This window comes from Corythoichthys intestinalis, chromosome 5 (genome assembly GCF_030265065.1).
Source record: "Corythoichthys intestinalis isolate RoL2023-P3 chromosome 5, ASM3026506v1, whole genome shotgun sequence".
Lineage (NCBI taxonomy): Eukaryota > Metazoa > Chordata > Actinopteri > Syngnathiformes > Syngnathidae > Corythoichthys > Corythoichthys intestinalis.
The window spans coordinates 6,912,996-6,926,053 of record NC_080399.1 but is presented as its reverse complement, the minus strand read 5'-3'; the positions used below and the strand labels follow the sequence as shown (position 1 = coordinate 6,926,053).

General features: G+C 38.1%; 1 protein-coding gene across 1 annotated transcript in view; it reads left to right on the top strand.

The window, feature by feature from the left end:
- LOC130916483 (endosome/lysosome-associated apoptosis and autophagy regulator family member 2-like) overlaps positions 1-8,073 on the top strand; it is a 58,843-nt gene extending 50,770 nt beyond the window's left edge. Inside the window, exons 21-22 of the mRNA XM_057837248.1 lie at positions 5,009-5,180; positions 7,611-8,073. Coding sequence (XP_057693231.1) covers positions 5,009-5,180; positions 7,611-7,679 — 241 coding nt within the window. The 3' untranslated portion in view covers positions 7,680-8,073. The remainder of the gene's footprint in view (positions 1-5,008; positions 5,181-7,610) is intronic.
- Positions 8,074-13,058: the final 4,985 nt, after the last annotated feature.

Sequence of the window (13,058 nt, the reverse complement as noted above, 5' to 3'; positions counted from 1 at the left end):
TTCATATAATACCGTTTAATTTGTTAATGATGAAGATTTCTGTATGAGGGTATCCAGGAAGTCATGTCTGCACAAAATAGATCATTTATTGAATACAATATTTTACACTTCAACAGCAGCAAATACATTAAATGATAAATAAAAGAGCAGGTGCATTAGTCCCCTTAGTTTTTGACAAAATATAACAAATAAAAACTTATGTAAAATAACAACAAAGTTGTCAACATATTTGAACAAAAATATTAAATATGACAAATAAAAGAGTTGTTCACAAACTATAACAATAAATAAAAACCTCAGTAAAACAACAAAGTTGTCAACATATTTGAACAAAAATATTAAATATGACAAAAGAGTTCACAAACTATAACAATACATAAAAACCTCAGTTAAACAACAAAGTTGTCAACATATTTGAACTTAAATATTAAATCTGACTAATAAAAGTGCAAGTGCATTAGTCCCCTGAGTTGTTTACACAAAATATAACAATATAAAACTGCAAAACGGCAACAAAGTTGTAAAAATATTTCAACAAAAATATTAAGTATCAAAACTTTATGTGCAGCTGTACTATATATAGTTATTTGAAAAATACGGTTTACAATAAATTTAAATATAAAAGAAACAAACTCAATTGAACTTGTAAATAATTGAACTGAATAACTGCAAATAACTGTGATGAATAACAGAACCATTTTAACTCCCAAATTTCCTGCCTTCCTGATAGCTGTCACATTAAAAGAAGAAAAGACATTCCTTCAGCTGTGTTATGTATTTGTCTGCATATCGTCCACCTTCCTTGCTCAGCAATTCTCAACTGGGTCTCATAGGTTTTTGGCCAAGACTATTAGTTTATCCACTATAGCAGGCTTGAGACAATAACGTTGGCACGTAACAATGTTCCCACCTGTGCTAAAAAGCCTCTGATGGGGAGCTCGTAGCAGGAATGCATAGATACCTGCGTTTTAAATGGTCCCACATGTTTGACAGATTACTTCTTGTTGAGGCAACCATGGCGAGGCACTGTCGACAGGGCTGTTTTTTGTCCCTTATAGTCTTGTTCTTGCCAAAATACTTCCAAAACTCCTTTTGGATACAGTCTTCCTTGCTCCTCCAACGTGTTGATTGCTTGCTTTCACTTTGAGAACGGGCCCTCCTCCCTCCGCTCTGCTGTTCGGCCCCTCCTCCCTCCACTCCGCTGTTGCAGGGGGAGGGGGAGGAGCCGATGACTTGCTGGAGAGAAAGAGAAGCTGTGCGCTTTTTTTCCCCCTCTCCTTCCTCAAAACAAACGTTTGTGGATTAAAAAAAATGAAATTAAAAAACTATCGCACGTCCTTGCGATGGGACTATTGCACATGCGCACATCGCGATGGCGATGTTTAAACGATATATCGTTCAGGCCTAGTTAATGGGTAACATTTTATTTGACAGCGGCGTCATAAGACCGTCATAATTAAGACATGATAATATCATGGGCATTACTGAATGCTTATGACAGATGTCATTAAGTGTCATCCAGCAAAATTATGTCAATAACTCAGCTCGGATCTTTTACATCCATTCAAAGTGAGATAATTTGCCAGATAACACTAAATGACATCTGTTATCTGCATTCATTAATGCTCACGACAGTGTCCTGTCATAATTATGATTGTCTAATGACAGTCTTATGGTGCCGCTGTCGAATAAAGTATTACCAAATACCTTAACCTGAAATTAATGAAATAACTGGAACTAACTGAAGAAATAATTAGCACAGAGCATGAATTTTGATTGTTATTTACATCTGTAGCGCTGCAATGCATACTAGGAGGTATGGTGGACAACAACAGTGTAAACAGCGAGTGGCAGCAGAGGTTGACTCTCTCTCCCAAGGAAGCAGTGATGGCCAAATGAAACTTCATGAAGGAATGAAGCTTTGCAGCCAACTGGTTCAAAGCTTCATGGTGGTTCATTTGGTTTTATGCTTTAGTCGTATGATGCCGCTGTCAAATAAAGTGTTACCGGTTAATATCTTTTGCTTTAATTATCCCATAATACAGTGAGGTCAGCTGCGGCTTATAGTCCAGTGCGGCTTATTTATAAACAAATGTCGTTTTGGTGTCAAATTTGGTGGTTGGCAGCTGAAATTGCGAAAAATTCGGTATTTTGGGGTACTTAGAGGGATAATTCCGAATTACGCGTAAATTCGGTTCATGTCGCCAGCGTAGGTACGGAACTTTTTATTTAGTAACAGCTTACATACATAATAAAAACTATCTTTTTTTTTTTTTTATTTGACAGACAAAACATTTTTAGTAGGGCTGTCAAATGATTAAAAATTTTAATCGAGTTAATTACAGCTTAAAAATGAATCGTAATTGCAATTCAAACCATCTATAAAATATGCCATATTTTTCTGTAAATTTTTGTTGGAATGGAAAGATAAGACACAAGATGGATATATACATTCAACATACGGTACATAAGTACTGTATTCGTTTATTATAACAATAAATCAACAACATGGCATTAACATTATTAACATTGTGTTAAAGCGATCCATGGATAGAAAGACTTGTAGTTCTTAAAGGATAAATGTTAGTACAAGTTATAGAAATTTTATATTAAAACCCCTCTTAATGTTTTCGCTTTAATAAAATTTGTAAAATTTTCAATCAAAAAATAAACTAATGGCCCGCCATTGTTGATGTCAATAATTACACAATACTCATGGGTGCTTAAGCCCATAAAATCAGTTGCACCCAAGCGCCAGCAGAGGGCGACAAAACTCCAAAAAACACAAGTAACCAGTTGGCATTGCACTGTGCTGTCATTTTAATCTGTTTGAACGGGGCATGTGCGTTAATTGCGTCAAATATTTTATTGTGATTAATTAAAAAATTAATTACCGCGATCATTTTGACAGCCCAAAAATTGGTCTTGAGTTTTCGTCAACAAAAACTAGACGATAACAAGTTCTGAGATGACTAAAATATGACTAATAAGTATTATTGACCAAAAGACTAAGACGTAATTTAAAAGGGCTCCCAAAAACAGCACTGGCTAAGTGCTGTTTTTTCAGTTTTACGATGGATGGTCTAAATTGGGCGATCCTCAGCATATCGGGCGAATAGGTCGCATCCGCATTTTTGGGCGAAAAATTCGGTAAAAAAATTGCGACCTATACATGAGTATACAGTGGGGCAAATAAGTATAGTCAACCAAAAAGCCACTAGGGTGCAACGAAGCCATACAAATACAGACAGGCCAATACAATAGCGATTCCAAAAATGCATTTTGCTGTGCTTTTGCTCAGATTTTTTATTATAATTATGCGTTTTGTTATTTTTCTTAGTGACTATTTCTTTCAGGTGACGCAGTAGTTATATAGTTTGGCAAATAAGTATTTAGTAAACCACTAATTGTGCAAGTTCACTTGAAAATATTAGAGAGGCCCGTAATTGTCAACGTGGGTAAACCTCAACCATGAGAGACAGAATGTGGAAAAAAAAACCAACTGAAAATCACATTGTTTGATTTTTGAAGAATTTATTTGCAAATCATGGTGGAAAATAAGTATTTGGTCAATACCAAAAGTTCATCTCAATACTTTGTTATGTACCCTTTGTTGGCAATAATGGAGGCCAAACGTTTTCTGTAACTCTTCACAAGCTTTTCACACACTGTTGCTGGTATTTTGGCCCATTTCTCCATGCAGATCTCCTCTAGAGCAGTAATGTTTTGGGGCTGTCGTTGGGCAACACGGACTTTCAACTTTTTTCTATGGGCTTGAGATCTGGAGAGTGGCTAGGCCACTCCAGGACCTTGAAATGCTTCTTACGAAGCCACTCCTTTGTTGCCCTGGCTCTGTGTTTGGGATCATTGTCATGCTGAAAGACCCAGCCACGTCTCATCTTCAATGCCCTTGCTGATGGAAGGAGATTTTCACTCAAAATCCCTCGATACATGGCCCCATTCATTCTTTCCTTTACACAGATCACTCGTCCTTGTCTCTTTGCAGAAAAACAGCCCCAAAGCATGATGTTTCCACCCCCAGGCTTCACAGTAGGTATGGTGCAATTCAGTATTCTTTTTCCTCCAATCACGAGAACTTGTGTTTCTACCAAAAAGTTCTATTTTGGTTTCATCTGACCATAACACATTCTCCTAGTCCTCTTCTGGATCATCCAAATGCTCTCTAGCGAACCACAGACGGGCCTGGACGTGTACTTTCTTCAGCAGGGGGATACGTCTGGCAGTGCAGGATTTGAGTCCCTGGTGGCGCATTGTGTTACTGATAGTAGCCTTTGTTACTATGGTCACAGCTCTCTGTAGGTCATTCACTAGGTCCACCTGTGTGGTTCTGGGATTTTTGCTCACCGTTCTTGTTATCATTTTTGACGCCACGGGGTGAGGAGGGAGTTGGAAGTCCGTGTTGCCCAATGACAGCCCCAAAACATCACTGCTCTAGAGGAGCTCTGCATGGAGGAACGGGCCAAAATACCAGCAACAGTGTGTGAAAAGCTTGTGAAGAGTTACAGAAAACGTTTGGCCTCCGTTATTGCCGACAAAGGGTACATAACAAAGTATTGAGATGAACTTTTGTTATTGACCAAATACTTATTTTCTACCATGATTTGCAAATAAATTCTTCGAAAATCAAACAATGTGATTTTCTCGTTTTTTTCCATATTCTGTCTCTCATGGTTGAGGTTTACCCATGTTGGCAATTACAGGCCTCTCTCATATTTTCAAGTGGGAGAACTTGCACAATTAGTGGTTGACTAAATACTTATTTGCCCCACTGTATATAGGGTGTTGCGAAAAAGTCTCAAATTCTTATTTTTTATTGATTTATTTTTTTGACAGTGTCCCTACTTTCTTTTTTAATATCATGAAAGTAATGTACAGTAAGACAAGCTTGGCCACCCGCCAGGCATGTAAAGCACGAAGAAAAGCATTTCGGTCACTCCTGCTCTGTTCATTTCCCATCCATAATAACAGTTTGCCATCTGCATGGCAGGTTGGAGTATAAGTACTCGCGCCTGGTCATGTCCGCCAACAGCAAGGAGTGCGAGCTGCCGGGTGCCGACAGCTGCGCCGTCATGGAAGGAGAAAACGAGGGCGACATGGATGACGAGGTGGTCTACTCCAAACCCTCGTTGCTCGGAAAACTGAGAGCCATAGCGTCCAAGGTGAGCTGCTGTATAAAGCTTAGTGTTTCCCGGATTTTTATCAGCTGTTGGGGCAGAATGAATTTGTAGTAATTGATTTATTTTATGGATATATAAATGTAATAAATATAGAATTTATTATAAATTTTTTAAATCATTTTTATAAAAAGCATTATTATGGCGAAAATTTTGGGGATAAAAAGTTGAAAATCTCTCGCCACATGAGAAGTTAGTCGGTAAAAGACTAATGAATAAGACATTACTCGTGAGCATCTTTCTATCCTGACAGAAATTCTGCTCTGAAAAATGTAGCCTGAAATTATATATTAGCATGTAGCCATAGGCGGAGTTTGACTTTTGGGCCGGGGGAGCAACACATGTTGATGACTCCAAAATGCAGTGTCAGCAATAAAATTAACTTACAAGAATATTTATAATAATAAGATGAAAATGAGCATTTTTTTGTTTCCCATCATTCTTGAGGGGAATTCTAAATCAGGCTGCTTAGGACAGCTGTACTTTTCGCCAAGATCGTCATCCATTGAATATGGTATGCCCGCCGGTGTCATGCCAACGTAGTTACCCCAGTCAAAAATTGTATCTCCTGGGCAGAGCCATATGGAGGTAGATTTGTGTCTTCATTATTCGATTAAAAAAATGTGTTTGAATGCAAAAATAACTTTGAAACTCTCAAAAAAATGCATTTGAAAGCTATTTTTCTTTGATTTTTTTTTTTTGATTGAAGTAATCTTTTGCGTTTGGGCCACATTTTGGGTAGGACATTTGTGTCTTTAATATTCAGTCAAAAAATAAGTTGCTTCAAACAAGAAATATATATTTTCAAATGAAAAATCACTTCAATCAAAAAAAAAAAAAAAAAAAATAGAAAAAATGTTTTTGAATGCAAAAGAAATATTTGAGACTCAAATATAAAAAAAATAAATAAATGAGGATCAAAGTACAGTACAACAAAAGAACAATTGGCTAACTTTCATAGCAAAAGTCCGCAAGTTTAATGCTATAAAATGTTTGTTTTTTTTGTTTTACAATGCTTGTAACAAATCATTCAAACACACACACACACACAAAAAAACGGCTAAATATACCTATAAGCTAAATTACGAATGCATAAAAAAACATGTTTGCTCAAATAAAGAAAGAACAATTGGCTTACATTCATAGCAAAAGTCTGCTAGTTTAATGCTATAAAATGCTAACGTTTTTTTTGTTTTACAATGCTTTTAACAAATCGTTCAAACACCTATTCCAACAGCAACAAAAAAACGTTACATTTACCTATAAACTAAATTACGAATGCATAAAAAAACATGTTTGCCCAGACAAAAAAAGAACAATTGGCCAACATTCATAGCAAAAGTCTGCTAGCCTAAATGCTATGAAATGCTAATGTTTTTTTTTTGTTTTGTTTTGCAATGCTTTTAACAAATCGTTCAAACACCTATTCCAACAAAAAAAAACCTGCTACATTTACCTATAAGCTAAATTACGAATGCATAAAATAAAAAAAAAAATAAAAAAACATGTTTGCCAAACAAAAACTTACCTTTTGTTGGTCCTGTTGGTCCATGTGAAACATGTTCTGCCATTTTCACTGTTGCCACTACAGGGCAGTATATCCACCCAAATCAATAAAACCTAAATGTAAACACGTTCAAAACAAACCATTGCAACGCCACTCTAATTTAACGAATCAAGGATCAAAGCACAGTTCAACAAAACAATTAGCTAACTTGCATAGCAAAAATTTGCTAGCTTAAATGCTATAAAATGCTAACTTTTTCCCACAATGCTCTTAACAAATTGTTCAAACACATATATCCACAAAAACCTGCAAAATATAACTATAAACTAGATTATGAATGCATGCAAAAAACAATTTGCCAAACAAAAACATATATTTTGTTGGTCCTAACAGGGAGCAGCTAGATTCAGCCATGTTAAACATGTTCTGCCATTTTCACTGTTGCCACTAGAGGGCAGTGTATCCACCCAGCTCAGTAAAACTAAATGTAAACACTTTCAAAACTAACCATTACAACGCCATTAATTAAACGAATCCTCGACGCAGCAACATTTGAATCAAGGCTTTTTTTTTTTTTCGAATCGAATTACTCAAGTAATCGCTTAATCGTTGCAACACTAGCCGATATCATTTTAATTAAAGTGGTTCTACGCTTTTATTATCGGCTACCCGATAATATCGGACAATTCTAGTGAAAACACTTTAGCTACTCAGCCAGCCTCACATAGGGGTCCAATCTATCGCCATCGATGGCAATCAATGTGTAACAGATTAGCAAATGTGTTACAGATAAATTTCATTTCGAGGCCAGCAAAATAGGTTTTGAAGAACTTTACGGCACATCGGTTTTAATGCTAAACTGCTCTTGATTGAAAATAACTTTTTTTTTTCCTTTTACTTTATTGCAGAAAAATGGAGAGAACTATGAAAACATGCAGCTAAACTCATCTCATTCCAAAGCCTTGGTGTGGAGTTAAAGCAAGAGAGAAATCAACCCTCAGGAGTTTGTCCATCAGTGAAGACCTCTTTAATCCGCTCACCCACCCTTATCAGTTTTACTGGTCATACACTCACGCACTCACACACACGGTGGCCTTCAAGCGGGTAAGAGCTCAGGGTAAGTTGGGGAGCGATGTCATTTTGGGTTTTTTCTTCATTTTTATTGAGTTTTGTTAAGAGGTGGGTGTTTTTTTTTTTTCACTGACGCTGCCCCTCTTCCCCTCCTCACCTGCAAACACTCGTCATCTGTGTGTTATGTTTTGCTTAAATTACAGTACAGCGACACGCGCGCTGTGTGAAAGTGGATATGTTGAAGATGCTTACTTCAAATAAATTATGACTTATTTATGTAGAAGTGGACCTGAGTTGGTTGCCTTTTTTATTTATTAGAAACTATTCCTGGATTCTTTCTCTGCCATTGACATCTTTTCATCCTTCTGCTGTGAATTTAAATGAGTTTTTCCATTAGTATACAGTGTATCACAAAAGTGAGTACACCCCTCGCATTTCTGCAGATATTTAAGTATATCTTTTCATGGGACAACACCAGGGGTGAAAGTGCTTTGAATTTCTTGCCGGAACTCTCCCCGACGTGAAGGTCGCCATGGAGCCAGAAATTTTATTCATTTATTTGGGGGGGGGGACTACTGAAATACAAAGAAAACTGTTTTGGTCAGTTATTTCTATAACATTACAAAAACTGATCTTCATTCAAAATTGTATTTTTTCAATGATTTGCAAAACAAAACAGCTATGACCCCAACCTCCATCTCCTAATTTTGATTTTCTCTCATTTCCTCCCATACTAAATGCCAAATTTCAATTTTAACTACTTAAGAATATAGGATGTATATTAAAAATTGTATAATGTAAACATTTACTTTTTGTTTTTTTACACATAAAGATAGAAGTAACATACATTCAGAAAAATAAGTACAAATGACTTATATTATGCAGAGTGAAATGGAATATACAGTGCCTTGCAAAATTATTCGGCCCTCTTGAATCTTGCAACCTTTCGCCACATTTCAGGCTTCAAACATAAAGATATGAAATTTAATTTTTTGGTCAAGAATCAACAACAAGTGGGACACAATCGTGAAGTGGAACAACATTTATTGGATAATTTAAACTTTTTTAACAAATAAAAAACTGAAAAGTGGGGCGTGCAATATTATTCGGCCCCTTTACTTTCAGTGAAGCAAACTCACTCCAGAACTTCAGTGAGGATCTCTGAATGATCCAATGTTGTCCTAAATGACCGATGATGATAAATAGAATCCACCTGTGTGTAATCAAGTTTCCGTATAAATGCACCTGCTCTGTGATAGTCTCAGGGTCCTGTTTAAAGTGCAGAGAGCATTATGAAAACCAAGGAACACACCAGGCAGGTCCGAGATACTGTTGTGGAGAAGTTTAAAGCCAGATTTGGATACAAAAAGATTTCCCAAGCTTTAAACATCTCAAGGAGCACTGTGCAAGCCATCATATTGAAATGGAAGGAGCATCAGACCACTGCAAATCTACCAAGACCCGGCCGTCCTTCCAAACTTTCTTCTAAAACAAGGAGAAAACTGATCAGAGATGCAGCCAAGAGGCCCATGATCACTCTGGATGAACTGCAGAGATCTACAGCTGTCCATAGGATAACAATCAGTCGTACACTGCACAAATCTGGCCTTTATGGAAGAGTGGCAAGAAGAAAGCCATTTCTCAAAGATATCCATAAAAAGTCTCGTTTAAAGTTTGCCACAAGCCACCTGGGAGACACACCAAACATGTGGAAGAAGGTGCTCTGGTCAGATGAAACCAAAATTGAACTTTTTGGCCACAATGCAAAACGATATGTTTGGCCTAAAAGCAACACAGTTCATCACTCTGAACACACCATCCCCACTGTCAAACATGGTGGTTGCAGCATCATGGTTTGGGCCTGCTTTTCTTCAGCAGGGACAGGGAAGATGGTTAAAATTGACGGGAAGATGGATGCAGCCAAATACAGGAACATTCTGGAAGAAAACCTGTTGGTATCTGCACAAGACCTGAGACTGGGACGGAGATTTATCTTCCAACAGGACAATGATCCAAAACATAAAGCCAAATCTACAATGGAATGGTTCAAAAATAAACGTATCCAGGTGTTAGAATGGCCAAGTCAAAGTCCAGACCTGAATCCAATCAAGAATCTGTGGAAAGAGCTGAAGGCTGCTGTTCACAAACACTCTCCATCCAACCTCACTGAGCTCGAGCTGTTTTGCAAGGAAGAATGGGCAAGAATGTCAGTCTCTCGATGTGCAAAACTGATAGAAACATACCCCAAGCGACTTGCAGCTGTAATTGGAGCAAAAGGTGGCGCTACAAAGTATTAACGCAAGGGGGCCGAATAATATTGCACGCCCCACTTTTCAGTTTTTTATTTGTTAAAAAAGTTTAAATTATCCAATAAATTTTGTTCCACTTCACGATTGTGTCCCACTTGTTGTTGATTCTTGACAAAAAATTAAAATTTTATATCTTATGTTTGAAGCCTGAAATGTGGTGAAAGGTTGCAAGGTTCAAGGGGGCCGAATACTTTTGCAAGGCACTGTAGGATGTATATTAAAAATTGTATAATGTAAACATTTACTTTTTGTTTTTTTACACATAAAGATAGAAGTAACATACATTCAGAAAAATAAATACAAATGACTTACATTATGCAAAGTGAAATGGAATATATTTTGAAGATCGCGCAAACATTGACTGTTTTAAATCATAAGGAAATGAATAAGTAGCCTAACATTAATAAAAGTCCAAAGTGCACATTGACAGCTAAGATGTTCTGAACCTCCCCATCAGAGCAAATAAAACTAAATATGATAAATAAGCCTCCTTAACCCTTTCCTTGGTCTTAAAGGTTTGATTTTTTTTCTGTTTCAGAAAACATGCACATTTGAACCAATCAGAGCTAACTATCTCTGGTGATCACATGTCAGTATGTCAGCCAGTTGAACGGATAAATGCGTCCAGGCGTATTGCTTTGCTGCGTGCATTTGCACAATGACGTGACTCATCATCGTCAGACTCAGATAACTGCAGCAGCTGGGGAAACCTCATTGCCGTCCGTGGAATAAAATCAATAATGAATATCGGTGGAAACGGATTACACTACACAAGCACTTTATTATGCTTGTTGTGAACACATGTGTATGTAAATCTGGATTGTTTTCTTCTTTGAGATGAAATGCATGTGTGGCAGCTTTGTATTTTTTTTTTTTTTTACGTAGCGTTTTGACGGTTGCCGTCATATTTTTGGAATCAAAGCACTGTATACCGGAACTGCTTTCCAGCCCTGAATCTTATACCGGAACAGCGTTCCCGACCGTTCTGGCCCACTTTCACCCCTGGACAACACTGACAAAATGACACTTTGACTCTGTGTGCAGCTTATACAATAGAGTTAATTTATTTTCCCCTCAAAATAACTCAAAATATAGCCATAAATATCTAAACCCCTGGCAACAAAAGTGAGTACACCCCTTAGAAACTACATCCCTAAATGTCCAAATTGAGTACTGCTTCTCATTTTCCCTCCAAAATGTCATGTGACTCGTTAGTGTTACTAGGTCCAGGTATGCATTGGGAACAGGTGTGTTCAAATTTGTAGTGCAGCTCTCTCACACTCTCTCATACTGGTCACTGAAAGTTCCAACATGGCAAAGAACTCTCTGAGGATCTTAAAAGACGTATTTTTGCGCTACATGAAGATGGCCAAGGCTACGAGAAGATTGCCAACACCCTAAAACTGAGCTGCAGGACAGTGGCTAAGGTCATCCAGCAGGGTCCACTCAGAACAGGCCTCGGGTTGGTGGTCCAAAGAAGCTGAGCGCACGTGCTGAGCGTCACATTTAAATGCTTTCTTTGAAAGATCGTCGCAGGAGTGCTGTCTGCATTGCTGCAGAGATTGAAGAGGTGGGGGGTCAGCCTATTAGCCCTCAGACCATACGCCGCACTCTACATCAAATTGGTGTGCATGGCTGTCACCCCAGGAGGAACCCTCTTCTGAAGACTGTACACAAGAAAGCCCGCAAACAGTTAGCAGAAGACATGTCAACGAAACACATGGATTACTGGAACTATGTCCTATGGTCTGATGAAACAAAGATTAATTTGTTTGGTTCCGATGGTCTCAAGCATGTGTGGCGGCGACCAGGTGAGGAGTACAAAGATAAGTGTGTCATGCCTCCAGTCAAGCATGGTGGTGGGAATGTCATGGTCTGGGGCTGCATGAGTGCTGCAGGTGTTGGAGAGTTACATTCCATTAAGGGAAACATGAACTCCAACTTGTACTGTGAAATACTGCAGCAGAGCAAGATCCCCTCCCTCCAGAAACTGGGTCGCAGGGCAGTGTTCCAGCATGAGTATGACCCCAAACACACTTCCAAGATGACTACTGCTTTACTGGAGAAGCTGAGGGTAAAGGTGATGGACTGGCCAAGCATGTCTCTAGACTTTAGGGGCGGCCGTGGCACAGTTGGTAGCTGGAGTTGTCCTTGGACTGAAGGTTAGTGGTTTGATTCCCGGTTACGACTATTACGACTAGAGGCGTGCGAAATTTCCGATTCTTAGATTATTCGCGATTCAGCCGTGGAAGACTCGAGAACGATTCACAAATATCCAAATTCCAATTATTGAATTATACCAGGTAAAGCGGAAATAAAACACAGTCAGCGCGGTCTTTGGGACGCAATGAGGAACGGACCGAGAGTAGATATCATGTTCAACTCATGCCGCTAGATAAAAAAAAACAATTATACCTGACTGCGGCTGATAGCCGCTACAAACAACGCCCAGTTGCTAGTTGCTACAAACCTACGGCTACAGTAGATATCATATACAGGACTGTCTCAGATAATTAGAATATTGTGATAAAGTTCTTTACTTTCTGTAATGCAATTAAAAAAACAAAAATGTCATACATTCTGGATTCATTACACATCAACTGAACTATTTCAAGCCTTTTATTATTTTAATATTGCTGAATTTGGCTTACAGCTTAAGAAAACTCAAAAATCCTATCTCAAAATATTAGAATATCATGAAAAAGTATACAAGTAGGCTATTCAACTAATCACCTGAATCATCTAATTAACTCGAAACACCTGCGAGGGTTTCCTGAGCCTTAAAAACACTCAGCTTGGTTCAGTAAACTAAATCACAAGTATGGGGAAGACTGCTGATCTGACTGCTGTCCAGAGGACCATCATTGATACCCTCCATCAGGAGGGTAAGACACAAAAAGAAATTTCTCAAAGAGCAGGCTGTTCACAGAGTGCAGTTTCAAAGCATATCCACAAAAAGTCTGTTGGAAGGGAAAA